The sequence below is a fragment of the Molossus molossus genome, unplaced genomic scaffold (genome assembly GCF_014108415.1).
Source record: "Molossus molossus isolate mMolMol1 unplaced genomic scaffold, mMolMol1.p scaffold_m16_p_6, whole genome shotgun sequence".
Taxonomy (NCBI): domain Eukaryota; kingdom Metazoa; phylum Chordata; class Mammalia; order Chiroptera; family Molossidae; genus Molossus; species Molossus molossus.
Genome location: NW_023425399.1, coordinates 90967590 through 90983870, shown reverse-complemented (window position 1 = coordinate 90983870; position 16281 = coordinate 90967590). Strand labels below are relative to the sequence as shown.

General features: G+C 35.8%; 1 protein-coding gene across 1 annotated transcript; it reads left to right on the top strand.

Moving 5' to 3' along the window:
* Window positions 1-11281: 11281 nt before the first annotated feature.
* Window positions 11282-15594, top strand: LOC118619273 (cytosolic iron-sulfur assembly component 2B-like). The gene is given in 4 exon segments (XM_036245964.1): window positions 11282-11364; window positions 15182-15305; window positions 15308-15329; window positions 15332-15594. Coding segments are annotated over 4 exon segments (492 nt in total).
* The last annotated feature ends 687 nt before the right edge of the window (window positions 15595-16281 follow it).

Genomic DNA, 16281 nt, shown 5'->3' with positions numbered 1-16281 from the left:
AGAGATGACTTAACCAGTTGCTAGCTGACTTCCATCTGCCAGGGCAAAAGCAAAAGTCCCCTGTTGCTAGGGCATATTGCTTAGGGATTGATGGTACCTAAGAGATTCTCCTTCGCTGGCCTTGCTCATCTCTCACCAGTGCCACTGCCAGTAAAAATAGTCACTTTACCACAGTGGACCTAATGCCCAAAAGGTCTTCACAGAGCTTTTGAGAGCAGTAAAGGTTGGCCTTGCCCAAACAGAACACTCTCAAATAGGTCCTCACAAACTCTTGTTATTTATAGTCTAACAGTCTCCAGGCCATAGTTTCTGCTCCAGATGCTCCTATGGATAAGCCCCCAACAAGGTCCCTGAGTAGCGAAGCTACTGAGTGCTTATTAATGACAACAGATGAGATGGTGACATGCTGACAAAACTACATCATATTTATATCAAAACAACTTTACTTCTGAAAACAACCTTTTAGTTTGTTTTTACCATAAACCAATTACTACAGGGAAAAGAAATGCACGCACAATTCAGAAAAGAGAAAAATTAAATTGAACAATAAATAGACCACGATACAGCATTTTGAACCACAAATCCACAATTATTTTATATGGAACTCTTCAAAATTTATGAGAATGTGGAGCAACTAAAGAACCTTGCACCATAATGGGTGTCAATATTAACACTACACCTTTTGGAAACCATGCCATCTTCTCCTGAAAAGTCATACATATGCGTGGATATTATCCATCAGCATCTCTCTAAGATGCATGCTAGAGCCTCACTAGCCTATATATACAAGAGATACACACAAGAACATTTATTCCATAATATGAACAACAGCAATATAACAATACAAAAGCATGAAAACCATGCAAGTATCCATAAGTAAGAGAATGGATATTTACTCAGTATTTATCACTCAACATTATAAAGCATAGAAAATATGCAAGCAAAAACAACTCCCAAATACAATGACAAAAATTAGAAACACAGTCTGAAGCAAATCACAGGCAATATAGAATCAACAGGTTTAATCACACACATAAGGGTCTATGAGGATGAGAAGTCCTCATAGTTTCTATTTAATTGATCCAGAAAAAATCTGTGAAATGTGGGCTTTGTGTTAAGTTGAGTTGTTGATTCTTAAGCACACTGGTAGTTTGATCCTCTCATAGTGGTCTGATGAGACCCGGTCAACACAAATTTTCTGACAAATAATTTCTCTTAAAATGAAGACCAAAATAGCATGTGCAACATGAACAGAACTGAATGCTCTGACCAGATAATGATCTCCTATGGTTAGCGAAAATAAGTATCAAGATGAAGCGGACACATTTATTTTCAAAGCGGGAGACTATTTTTCAATCGTGATATCCAATTTTTTTTATTAATGTCATTAGAAGAAAATAATTTATGGCCAAAAATAAAAAGTGAAAGAACAAAATTAACGACAGCCTCGTGTTGTTGAGTTCAGTGGGCTTCTTCTGATTTAGGAGTTAGTGTTTCTAGCTGATAACCATACTGGTTAGCAAAAGTAAGATTAGCAAAGCCTAACAGTTCGCAACAAATTTTGTGTTTAGATTTTTAGGGACTGCTTCTTTTGCCTCACCGGAGGATATGTTTCCCACTGATAGTCAGAGAGAGTAGAAGGGAGGGAGGGAGAGGAGAGAGAGAGAAAGAGAGATAGAGAGAGAAACATCAATGTGAGAGAGACACATTGATTGGTTGCCTCCCATATGCACCTTGTCTGGGGCCAGGATGAACCTGCAACCCAGGTATGGGCCCTTTACTGGGAATCAAACCCATGACCCTCTGGTGTGCAGGCTGACACTCCAACAACGGAACCATACTGGGCCAGGGCAAGACTGCATTTCCTTAGGATTTTTATAAGTAGATTTTAATGACTCTGTGTTCCCATTCACTAATAATTGTGCATTTTCACTTGGCCTAACTGGAGAGACAACATTGATTTGCCCATTGAGAGATAGGCAAACAGTCCGAGGTGATTAGAAAGGCAACCTAAAAATGCTTGTTTTTAAACTCTACTTTGATTTGTTGTCTGTTCTTTTGTTTTGTCTGAAATACTGGTCAATTACTTCAACTTTTCACTTCAGTGCTTATATAGATACAGCCTTAGATAATAGGCTCCCAGAAATGCTGAGCAGTTCTGATATACAAGCACCACAGAACAATGAGTAGTGTATTCTTCCTGTCACAGATAGGTGTTATGTGAAAAAGCATTTTTATTTGAACATCTGTCTCACTACTGTTTATCCATTGTTAGCAGAGTCTGTAGAATTTGGAAATTTAGAGACTAAGGTTTCTAAAAGTCCCCACCAGTGTGTCATAGTTCTCAATGTTTTTTTTGTGTGTGTGAGGTGTGTGATGCAAAAACCAAGCGATACTTCCCATTCTCGGAGAAGATGCCACATGTCATCAGCCCCTATTTGAAAAGATATGATTATCCAACTCTCATACTCCATGTTTAATTGCACAATTTAAGGAACAGTTCATTATGAATCACTATATTCTTAACTTATGAATTTCTTTTCAGGCCTTTTATATTCTTTTTGTGCATCTTCTAGAAAGGACTCAGTTTGGCTTTCATTAATATGTGAAATCCTAGTAAGATATGGTGTTGATGTGTAAACTTACTTTCCCCAGTGTCAATAACACACTCTCACTGTATCTCACTCTTGTTCTTACTTCTGATTCATGTACCTTTGACCACATTTTACTCTCAGTCCTAAATGATCTCTCTTGATCCTTCAAATCAAAGCCATCCCTCAATTTCAACGTGAGGTTCACCTTCTTCATGTTAATCCTCTTACTTCTCTGCCCTTGGCACCTATGTTTTGGCCTACAGGGTTGACTTTACATTGTTGGCAGACGTGTAATGTGTTTGTACTTGATCTCACTAATACCAGCTCCTCAAAAGTTGGTATTAGCTGAATTCTTTGCTCTGTGGTCCTCATAGCATCTAACACCGATATGGTCACATGTTGGGACACACGTAGTTGAAGAACTGAATTGAATGCAAATAAATAAAATATAACTGAATCTAATGGACACATTGATTTTCCAAAATAGTTTTCAAGTTGTGTTTTCCAGATTTTGTTTTCTAGAATAATAATGCTTTTGATACAAGAAACTGTATTTTCTTACCAGTTGATTTCGTGAGTAATTTTTGAATTGATTCCTTCACCATAGGATCAAAGTCCCTGAGAGAAATCCATAGCCAGTGAATACAGCAAAATGAGAAAATGTTTACATTGAGTAGAAAATCTCCTTTAGCTCAAACATCTGTGCATTTTATGAGATGGGGAAGTTAGCTAGTCTGCCTTTTTATTTCTTTGATATTGACTTGAGATGACCTTTTATAGGATGCCAGTTATTCAATGCCTGTTTGATGATCCCCATCTCCCCAATATATAGCCTCTGATCTTTCAACCTTGAATGCAGCTAAAAGCCAAAAGGGAAACCACAGATCTTGAAAGCTTTCAGTAGTTGATTTCTAATATTATTATCATAGGGTGCTTACTCAGAGTTCCTTTCATCTGAGGCTCTTTAAAATGCAGTATGCTCTCATTACTAATTATAAACAGAATAGCCACCATGACATCATGTATTACGTTTTGATCCTTTTTTCTTCTATGCCCATCTTGCTTCTTTTCTTACTCCTATATGTTTTTCTCCTTTCTCTCTATCCGTCCCTTATATTTATGTTGAAATATGTAAGAAAAAAACTTATAATTATATTAATGGGCAGGTATAGGTAGAAGGAGCAGAGATGTTAGGCTTCCTTTTCTCTGGAATCCTTATCTATACTACTCCTATGAGCAGTTAACTTACCTTTCCAGTAATTATAATTACATTTCATGATTTCTACTGTTATATATATATGTCTAATGGTCCATGAGTCTAAGTTGCCTCTTTGTTCTAGGACAGATCTTAAGAAAGGATTTGCCCTTGGGAAATCCAAAAAGTAGGTGGAATTTATTTTTAAGAACCCCCTCCCATTTCTGTTCCTGGCTCTTATTCTGAAATCATTGTCATGGAAGTAATGCCGGTCTGCTTTATCATCCTGCCCAAGGGCCCATATGTTACCATTGAAGCAGGACTCACTGTCTCTGAACAACTTCCTGTGTTTTCTTTTTTGAGTAGTCTCCATCATAGTATTCCCATCTTTTATTTCTTGACATCAGGATAATTCTAGAGATGTGTTCATCTAAAAAATTTAATTAACAATAAAGTAATAAAATACAACTTTCCCATGGGAGAAATTACAATCAAAATATTACCAACTAGACAGAGGAAAATGTTGCAGATAACATGCCTTTTCCTAAGAACCCAGTCCCAGCTGGTGAGTTTTCAGATATTGTGTCAGACCTGTAGGGGAGATAGTTTTGTTAATGAGTGTCTTCTCCTAGGCCACTGGTCTCTTCTTCCCCTAACAGGTCCAATGGGTACATTTCTACTGTAGTCACTGCATAAAGTGCTTTAGGATCTTCAATGCATGCAGGGAAGACCGAAGGGCATGATACTCTCAGAGCCTGAGAACCTCTGAAAGGGAGACATTGGAATCAACTTTCCCCAGTTCATAGATTTTTAAAATTGAATTTATTGGGGTGACATTGGTTAATAAAATTACATAGTTTTCAGCTGTACAATTCTATAATATATCATCTATGTATAATATTGTGTGTTCACCACCCAAAGTCGAGTTTCCTGTCATCACATTTATCCCCCATTACCCTCTCTTATTTTCCCACACCCCTCTTCCCCTCTGGTAGTCACTATACTGTTGTCTGTCTATGAGTCTTTTTTTTTTTCTTTTTTCTTATTGCCTAATCCCTTATCAGAGATATCTGTAGGTCAGTTAAGTGCAAGAGCTTTGTAGACAGACCTGGGTACAAACCAGTCAGCAATGACTCAAGGAATGACCAGGAGCTGAGAACATTCCCAAATCTCTGTCAGTTCTTTTCTTATAATCAAAGCGAGCCCAAACAAAAATACAAACTAAGTAAAATCAATATTGTCATGAAAATGCTGTTTTGAGACACATGCACCAATATAACACTTCAACCAGATTATCTCTGTCCTATAAAACTGACAAGACCACTAATAAAACCTATGTTTTCATTCACTACAATGCCCCATCCATATTCCTGGAGACTTACTACTTGAGTGGGAAGATTGCCAATTTGTAAATTTTTTTCTAGAAGGCAGTACTAATCTGTATTGACACCTGGCACCCCCTACCCATATCATAATCTCATTATTTTATCATCATACACAGTTGAGAGAATTGACCTGTTATTCTTTAAAAAGAAATACTGGAGTACTAACCTATGCACACAAATATAAATCCTGTGGAGCATTTGGTACAATAAGGGTGTGTGTACTGTGTGTGTGTGTGTGTGTGTGTGTGTGTGTATTTTACAGAAATGGACACAGAGAAATCAGATAATTTGAGTATGTACCATGATATATACACACAAAGAAAGATGAAAAATAGATTATAATCAGGTGGTGATGTGTGTGGCTTATGGCTCATATATCTAGCCATATGCAAAATCAAAGAGAGAAATGTGGCCAGCTTTCGATCTGAAATACACTCTCACCTGATGTATTCAGGTCAATCACTGAAGCAAAAGAAGTGATTTCATTTGAAAGATATAAACAATAGTGTGGTTTCTTCTTATCACCACATACAGGGCCTTCACTGTGGTGTGTGGGTTGATAGGGATTCATTGGAATTATATATATAAAGAATGAATGTAAGGTGGAATTTTTGTATGTCTGCAAAGCAACTTGTTCTTTTGGTTTACATTGTCTTCACTATTGTGTTTTCATTTGAATGAGATGGCTTATGTGTGTGTGTATTTTTTATGAGGATGAGAGCAGCAAAGTCGTTACAAAAGAAACACATATGTTTGTGGGTGATTAGATGAATAATAGTTTTATTACTATCCGTTAGAGAGAGTTCTCTGCCTTGTCCCCTAAGGTGTGAGTGGGAATTAAAGTGAGTTGGCAATTACAAAGCTCCTGCTGCTGAATGTGAGAACAGGCACTACAGTTATTGGCAGAGATTTCCCCCCTCTCCTTCTTTCTTGAGGCTTAAGACAAGTTTGGAGGCCAGTCGTTTCTCCTCTGCACTCTACTGGCTGTTGCAGCCCGAAGCTAGCTTGTTATAACCTACTTAGGCAGTGGGGGACTGTCACTCACCACTTCAGAATCAATGGCTGCAGATGGAAGCTTGGATGCAGTGCCTTTTCCCCCTGCAGTAACAAGCAGTTAATAGATTTTATTATAATTATTTTAACTGCACAGGCTCAGAAGGAAATTTAGAGGAACTGTGCAGGTTTGCTAATCAAAGTCACATACACTCCCACACAACAAAGGGCAGTGGAATCTTTTGAAGGCATCGTTCTCGGAGCTGAGTGATATTAATAGCGATACAAATAAAAAATTCATTCCATGGGGAATTTGTTTGCATGAACCTGAAATGTTGGTTCATCAGAATTTAGCTAAAGGAAAGAAATATTCACCAAGCTGTCATCAAGGGAGTGATGTTTTGTTGATATATATGTACACAGGACTATGTCGGTATGGAGATGTATACATAAATACATACATATATATATGCACACACACATTCATATAGTTAATTTTGCTGTTATTTCTCTCAGGGAGCACAGATTGGTTTAATATTTTTAAAAATTAAGGGTCACATCTCAATTCAAGACCAAAAAACTTCACATATTCTGCTTTTCTTCATTAAATTTACCAGTTATAATTCTGGTCTGGAACTTGTCTTAATCAGAGACTCTTCTGTTAAGGAAGGCGAGGGGGATTTTTTGCCATTATTTTAAGTCTATATTTATCTATAACTGTCTGCTTCAGTTTGATAATCACATTGCATCTCCCGTGTTTTCTAATTTTTATGTTGGGAATAAAGAAGAGATCTGAGAATAATTCAGGAAATGAAAATCAGTGGTAGAAAGAAAAGAATTCTTTTTTTTTTTTTATCCTCACCCGAGGATATTTTTCCACTTTTTGTACAGATAGAGTGGGAGGGAGAGAAAGGAAAGGAGAGAGAGAGAGAAACATTGACGTGAAGGGACACATCGAGCAGCTGCCACCCACACGACCCAACCAGGGCCGGGGACAAACTGCAACTGAGATACATGCCCTTAGTGGGAACCGAACCGGGTCTCTCCGGACCGCAGGCCAACGCTCTAACCACAGAGCCAAACCGGCCAGGGCTAGTGCCTTTTGTGTTTTTTTAAAAAAAACACAAAACATGACACATTCATTATTAGCCACTATTGTAAACACCAACCTCTTCTTTCTTCTCAAAGTCATCCTCCCAAGTTGGAGGTGGCAAATGACAGATAACTGAAGTTCCCAGTTCTCTCTGTGTACAGCAGTGGCGCAGTGACTCAGTTCTAGCCAGTGAGATGCGAGGAAAGTCTGCTGGAGACTTCTGGGGAAAGTTTACTTCCATCATAAAACACAAGAAGAGAACTCTTGCCCCATGCTCCTTTCACATAGCCACTGCGAGGATGCAACCTGGCGCATGCTTTCTAGTGACCGTGAGAAGCTATCCCTCCCTCATTGATTAGGACAAAATGAAAAGATAGGACAAGAACCTGGCAAGAATCAGTGAGCCAGTACACACTCTTGGAACCATCTATGTCCAGGGCAATTTTTGTGGAAAAACACTCCAGAAAGCCTTTCCAGATTTCCTTTCTCAAAATTAAACAGGTTAGAAGAGCAATCGGAATGATAATGTTTAATAGATATCAGTCAAAAATATAATCATGATCACTCTTGGTCACAATGTTATTTTAAATCTAAACAATTAAATTGATACGAAGTCAATGACTGTGTATTGTATATCATATTAAACTGTAGTTTTGTCTGGCTTTTTAAAAAAAAAATGTAGTGTGTCATTCGCTCTCCACTTTTTCTGGACCTAACATGATGCAAGCTATTTCACAATCAAAATGTTTGAAAATTGAGGGAAAGATAAATTAAATGGGGGAACAGCAAATTTAGCATTTATTGTTATTGTGAACTCTGTCATGTGATTCCCTACCTTTGCTAGTCCCTACATTCATTTTGTGTCTAAGAAAGAAGAGGGAGTCCTGGCTGGTTTGGCTCAGCGGTTAGAGCGTCGGCCTGCGGTCCAGAAAGACCCGGGTTCGGTTCCCGCTAAGGGCACGTACTTCGGTTGCAGTTTGTCCCCGGCCCTGGTTGGTCGTGCGGGTGGCAACCACTCGATGTGTCCCTTCACGTCGATGTTTCTCACTCTCTCTCCCTTCCTCTCTCTCCCTCCCACTCTATCTGTACAAAAAATGGAAAAAATATCCTCGGGTGAGGATAAAAAAAAAAAATTAAAAAAAAAAAGAAAGAAAGAAGAGGGAGTGTTGACTAAAGGAAGCAACTATGATATGATTGCTAAATATAATGTGACTCTTTTCACTTACCTTACACAACCTGACAAGGCACTTAGATCTTTCTAATAGCAAAAAAAGAAACAGAGTGTATACAGATTAAGATAATTATATGGCTGAGAGGTCACATTTCTCTTAATAATATTTCTTTTTGTTCTGCCTTTGGGGAAAATATAGGTATTATAATAAAAATGGATAATTTACTTTTTTACATTTATTTTTTAATTTAATTTAATTTAATTTTTGCATCACCGTTTATTTCCTCTTTGCCTTCTTCCACCTCTACCCACCCCTGCTGAAATCACCACACTATTGTCCATGTCCATAAATTCTCTTTAAAAAAAAAAAAATAAGCAAGTCAGAGAAAGATAAATACAATATGATTTCACTCACATTTGGAATTTAATCAACAAACTTAACTACCACCTTGCCATTTTAGCTCAGTGGTACAACATTGGCCTGCAGACTATTGAGTCCTGGGTTTGATTCCAGCCAAGGGCACATAGGTTGCAGTTTGTCCCTGGCCCTGGTTGGGGTCATGCGGGAGGCAACCAGTTTGTGTCCCTCTCACGTTGATGTTTCTTTTTCTCTCCCTTTCTCTCCTTCTCTCTCTACCTGAAGATAAATAGAAAAATGTCCTCAGGTGAGGATAAAAAAATAAAAACAAACTGAACTACCAAGCAAAATAGGGACAGACTCATAGATAGAGAGCAAGCAGACAGCTCTGATGTGTGTGTGGCAGGTGTTGGAGTGGTGGTGGAGGGACTGAATATCTCCACAGATTTTTCTTCTTATAAGGATATCTAGTTTATTGCAGCATCATTTGCTGAATTTTCCTAACCCATTGAAATGCTTTGGTTTCTTAATTGCAAAGCAAATTATAATGTAAGTGAACCTGTTACTAGATTCTCTATTCTTGTACTTTTTTCTATAAATCAATCTTTATATAATATCACACATTCTTGAATGCTACCATTTTATGTGAGTCTTAGAATCAGGCAGTGTATGTTCTTATACTTCTTTGTTTTCTTTTTTTCCCCCTAAGATTGCCTTGAACATTTCTTGTTTTTCCATGTCAATTTTAGGATAAGCCTACAAATTTATACAATGCTGTTGGAATATTAATTAGGATTATGTTAAATCTATGTTCAAAATTAGGCAGAATTGTCATCTGAATAATATTGAGTCTTCTGATTTTTGAATACAGTGTATTTTAGCACTTATTTAGGCCTTTTTTAGTAATACTTTATAGTTCTCAGTATAAAGGTTTTGCACATCTTTTGTTTAATTTATTCATACATGTTTGATGTATTTTATGCTATTATAAAGGGGATAATTTCATAAATTTACTGCTAATATAAAAATTTTATTGATTTTTGTATATTAAGTTATCTTCTATGACCGTGATTAATTCATTTGTTGGTTCTAGTAGTTATTTTATAGAGCCCTATGGATTTGCTGCATCAAAGAACATGTCATTGGTAAAAAAAAAAAAAAAAAAAATAGATATAATTCTTTTCTTCCAGTATTTATACCTTTTATATCTTTTTCTTCTCTTATTGCAATAGCTAAGACTTCTAATGTAATGAAGAATAGAAGTAGTAAGAAGGCAAATACTTGCCTTGCTACAGACCTTAGAAGAAAAATATTTATCAAAGTTAAGTATGATGTTAGCTGTGGGTTTTTTATTTTTTTATTTCACTGTTGTTTTGTAATCAGGTAGATGAAATTCTATTTTATTACTAGTTTGCTCAGTTTTCATCATGAATTGACGTTACATTTTATCCATTTTAGTAATGAGAGTAATGTCTTTGATAACTTAAGCATAATCAGAATTTCTGTTTTATCATGGATCCATTTTCATAATTTTTCAAATAATTTTTATATTTCATCAAGATTGTTGATTTTGTTGGAGTAAAGTTGTTATATTAATTTATTACTATCCTCTTGTGATCTACTAGATGTGTACAGATGCCCATTCCCTTTTTTCTTGGTACTAGTAATTGGCTTTGTTTCTCTTTTAATAATCTTTTCAAAGAGTCAATTGTTTTAATAATTATCTATATTATATGTCTGTTTTACTTTTATTTATTTCTTCTTTTATATTTATTATTTTTTTTCTATTTGTTGAATTTAGGAGTACTTAGCTCTTTGTTTCAACTCTTAAGTTGAAACCTTTTGTCATTGAATACAGACACATTTTTCTTTTATAATATAAACATTTAAAACTATAATATCACTAAGCACTGTATTACCTGTACCCACAATTTTGATACACTGTATATGCATTATAATCCAATTAAAATATGAGCTGCGTTATCTTTTTGAACTTATGGATTATTTAGAAGTTTCTTTTCTAATATATGTTATTTTTTCTAAATATAATAATTTATTTAATTTAACTTCATTTGATCAGATAATATGTTCTCCATAATTTTAATCCTTTAAATTTTTGGAACTAATTTTATTGCCTAGCAGTTGACTTATGTTGATAAGAATACAATCTGTACTTGATTTATAATTATCGATTAGATCAAGGGTTTTATAGCATTGTTCATGTCATGTAGTTCTTGACTTGATAGGGGTATAATGTAAAGCAGGAAATTCATATTCAGGCAGGAATATATCACAAGGGATAATATTTAAACATGTAGGCAAAGTTCTGGTTCTGGGTGAGAAGTCAATGTTTAAATTAAGACAACAAGAGCTGGGGTGATAGCAAGCCAAGTCAGATGCCAGAAAGTGAGTCAAGTTCAGTGGGTTTCAACACAGGTCAGCAGCTCCAATGAAAACCTGTGAGCCATATAGAAGTTCAGGTAGAAGCCAGCATGGCAAAGTGTACAGAAGCAAAGACGCACCCAATCATCAAGATCGAAGCAGATTCTTTGTTTACAGAGGCAGAACTAATTCGGTTCACACATTATTTTTTTTGCCGCTTTTGCTGTCATACCCTCTGAAGTCTTTAGATTTGTTGTACAAGACAGGACAGCCTGAACTTCCTTCAAGGTGAATCAGAAACTACAGTTTAGCAGGGATTATAAACAGGATTCTTCTGAAAACTACTGTATAGAATTACACTTCATGAAAAGTTGCTATTCCATATATATTTAATGAAGAAGTAAATGAAAATTGGAAAAGTGGAGTCAAGGCTATCCCAAAACTATAAATGAAATAGGACAAGCTAGTTTTTTTGTTTGCTTAATTAACTAATCAAGTATTATAATTTTTTTAATACTCCAAGTCCAGATAACCTCTCCTTAGTATGATAGATACTTAGTATGACAGATACTCCACTGTGTCTTTTATTTCTAGGAGAATAAAACCATGAACTCTATACAATTATGTACAGGACACTTGTGCTTGATATCATTAGACATCTCTTTGGAAGCTGGGAAACTTGGATGGCAGAAAACTCATTAAACCACTACAAAATGAGCCAAGGTTTATTATGTTTAAAGTTTTTTCTCAAGAAATATTTTTATTTTAATTTACATTTAGATGAAGTTTATAGCAGTAGATGGCAGGAATTTCAGTCAATTTGCAAAAGGCAACGCGTATTTTGGCCAATGAGTTAGCAGAAAGTAATAGCACCTGTCTTTCTCCTTACCTTTTTGGACAACCATGTTGGAAAAGTAATTGTAAACCACTGCGAGTTTCCAATCCAGATAAAATATGTATCTTTCTTTTCTTAAATTCAGATGAGAGAAATTAAAGTTTTCAAAAGAGACCATTTAAGCATATATGGATAAAATACCTCAGGAAATAGGTAACAACTAGGTAGAATAACTATTATTTCACCAATATTGCAAACATTATTATTTTTATTAAAATAACTTTAAATTATGAAAATGCATATGATATGGAACTAGGATACCTACCTGTCTTTGACTTTCTCTCCATAACTGATTCTCTATAATGACTTTTTAAGCTGTAGGTATCTTTTAACATTTTGCCTGCAGATTGTTACAAAAATTTTAAAAGTATATATATATACACACACACATATATATACATATAAATCTATATTTTATATATACATATATATAGTTTTGTGAGGTATGTGTGTGCATTATAAAGTAATTTCTAAATCTTTGTTATTATGATTATACATAAAAATGAGAAACTCTATTATTGAACCTAAGGAAACATAAAGAGGTATTGTCCAGCTCGGCTGGTGTGGCTCAGTGGATTGAATGTCATCCCATGGACTGAGAAGTCCCAGTTCAATTTCCCATCAAGGCACATGCCTGGGTTGTGGGCTAGATCTCCAGTGGGGAGCATGCAGGAGACAGCTGATTGATGTTTCTCTCTCTCTCTCTAAAAAATAAATAAAAACTTTTTTTTTTTTGGCACGTGCCCCTAGCGGGAACCAAACCTGGGACTCTCTAATTCACAGGCTCATGCTCCAACTGCTGGGCCAAGCCGGCCAGGGCAATAAAGACATATTTTTAAAAAGAGGTATTGTCCAAACCACTGTTAATAATATTTTTAAAAATGATTAGAATGTTTGCAATACTTAACATTAAAAAAAAAAAAAGCTAACCAGGGTACACAAATTAATTTGCCCAAAGCAGTTTTCTTTCATTCATACTGTTATAAAGCTGTTTGTTGATGAAGTGAGTGCCTCAGCCATAGCAAATCTTAGTTTTAATAAGGATTTGCCACAATTTCTCATAATATTATGTAAAAGAATATAGAATTATTGACATATATACATTTAGCTTTTTAAAAAGTTGCTGAATAATGTCTTATAAACAATATTGATTATGTATTTTGCAGTGGGGAAATATTAGGATATGGAAAGCACTTAGTGGGCTGGTCTATACATACTTAATGGATCAGAAGTAGATATGAGGAGAAATAGACATGAGTCAGGAAAATTAGTAAATTATGAAAAATCTACATATATACACATCTGACACCCACACCTATACTAATCAGTTTACCATTATTACTGTATGACCTGAAAAGGTTTTGAAAGTTGAGGGGTTCCATGTCTGGGCCATATGATCCAATTGTTTGGTTCCATTTCCATAGTTTCTCTTTTAATATTTATGGTAAGAGGAAAAGAATCCTTTGATATGAACAGTATGGCAGGGAATTTGATAAGATGTTTCAGAACTAGTAAAATAGTGTAATTATTTTGCATTTACTAAGAAATAAAATGAGTAGTCCACAGTTAACATTCAACTATACACTGAGCTGGTATTCAAGCTAAGGCTTTTTTCTTTCTGTCTAAGAAATTATACCAAATTATACACCTATTTATTGATTCCCTGTTACTAAATAAGTATCACATGAATAGTCAAATTTTACAAGGATTGAGTTAAGGGGATAAAAGACAGTCTTCAGTTTTACCATCCAACAATGGAACTTTCCTATCATTTCACCAATAAACCTTTGAGACATCAGAAATTCATTGATTGAAACAAAATACATTGGTAGGTTGGAGGAGGAGGTCACATCTTATATCTTTGTAAGATAAAAGTTTTAATTATCTGATAACACTTTAGTTATTAGCAATTTTATGCTGGTTAAATATCTGGTTTGGCTCCTCTCCCCTCCAAGCGCACCAAACATGTGTGTGTGTGTGTGTGTGAACATACATACATATTTCTGCTATAAATTTCAAAAACTAAAAGTATGGCACATAATTTATGAAAAATTACAAAATATGAAACATTTATAGCCAAATAATGCTCTTAAAATGTTTTGTTGATTTTTGGTGATCTTTCATAGCTGAAGTCAATTCAAAACTGCATATGACTAATGAGTAGTTTGAATTTAGTGCAGGTCGATATTTTGTGTCTATTTAAAGTAAAAAAAACAGCTCTATACTGCGTTCAACTTCATCAATGATGAAGACATGAATTCATCACAACAATGTGGACCTAGAGGTATTATGCTAAGTGAAATAAGTCAGACAGAGAAATTCAAATACCATATGATTTCACTTATTTGCGGTATCTAAAAAAATGAACAAACTAAACAGAAACAACTCATAGATACACAGAACAAACTGATGGTTGCCATGGGGGGGGGGGGGCGGGGGGAGATGAGGTGATGGGTAAAAAAGGTAAAGGGAAATAAGAGTTACACACTTCTAGTTATAAAATAAATAAGCCATATAGATGTAATATACAAATAGGGAATATAGTCAATACTATTCTAATAGCTTTGTACAGTGGCAGATGGTTACAAGACTTATGTTGATGACATCATAGGGTATATACATGTTGAATCAGTATGTTGTACACCTAAAATTAATATTATATGACAACAATACTTTAATAAAAGAAATGTCAACTTAAGAGAAGCAATAACACTTTCTCCATCACTTTCTTAAGCCAAGACCATCAACAAAGCAATCAATCAAGTCCTAATTTGTAGCGTTTGCTGGTTTCTATGAGTTCCAATGTGATACAGCTGAGTGTGGGGTTGAGAAGAGACGTGGTGTAGCACATCATTCTATTGTATTCCCACTACAGACAGAATAAACATAACTGTGCTCAAAAACACAGATAATAGCAACGTAGTAAAATATTTAGGAAGATATGTGTTAAATATTCTTTTTTGTTGTTTTTAATATCCTATATTTAGAGAAAGTGAATGTAATTTAACTTTTAATATAAGCACTTTCTGAGCAGCGGTTCCGCGAGGGTGGGCGGCGGCCTCCTGGAGCCCGCTAACCCCTCATCCACCAGGGGGCGCTGGTGACCGCGGGGGAGGAAGACAGCGGGGGAGGAAGACGAGCAGGTTACAGAAGGCATCCATGCGCGTGAGATCTTCGATCTGATTCACTCCATCAATGACCCGGAGCATCCACTGACTCTAGAAGAATTGAATGTAGTATAGAGCAAGTCCGGGTTCAGGTGAGCGACCTGAGAGCACAGCGGCCGTGGCCTTCACACCCACCGCTCCTCACTGCAGCGTGGCTACCCTCCTTGGCCTGTCCATCAAAGTCAAGCTTCTGCGATCTCTTCCACAGCGTTTCGAGATGGTCGTGCACATTACACCGGGGACCCATGCCTCAGAACATGCAGTGAACAAGCAACTTGCAGACAAGGAGCGGGTGGCAGCTGCCCTGGACAACACCCATCTGCTGGAGGTTGTGAACCAGTGCCTGTCCGCTCGCTCCTGAGCCCGGCTTTTCACCCCCAGCCTCACCTAGGGCTCATGGTCTTGTTTTCTTGAATCACTGACAAGAAAGTCACATGTTGCATTTTGTAAACCCTTAATTTATAGTTAAATATATATATATGTATATATGTATATATGTGTGTGTGTATATATATATATATATATATATATATATATATACTTTTTAAAAAGACTGGCTTTCCTGAAAATTTAAAAATTGGTGCATATAAGCCAGTACACCTAGTACACCACTGCTTGAGTTACTCCTTTGGTGGATAATATATAGGAAGGGGAAACACTAATATGAAAAATAATGTTCCAATCAAAAGTTGAAGACTTTAAGATGATGTAATGCAACTTTGGAAATAAAATTTCAGCATACGAATTTGTCTTTTAAGGTTCTTTCCTCTATATTTTGTGAAGTTTAATTACAGATGAACTTGACCCAATACCTTCTATTCTCATGCTTTTCTGCCTGGCAAAAAATGAGCACAGATCAAAAGATGCCTTTTGTTATGTGTGTTATCAAATTTCAAAAGTGTTCCTATTAGTCTGTAATTAGAATATTATTCAAAAGAAGTATACTATAAAGGAAGGATATATGTTTGTAAAGTTCCTTTCAATATTTTGTCTCTACAAAAGAAAATTATTTTAAACTCTAAAATTCTCCAACATGGTTCAGGAAAGT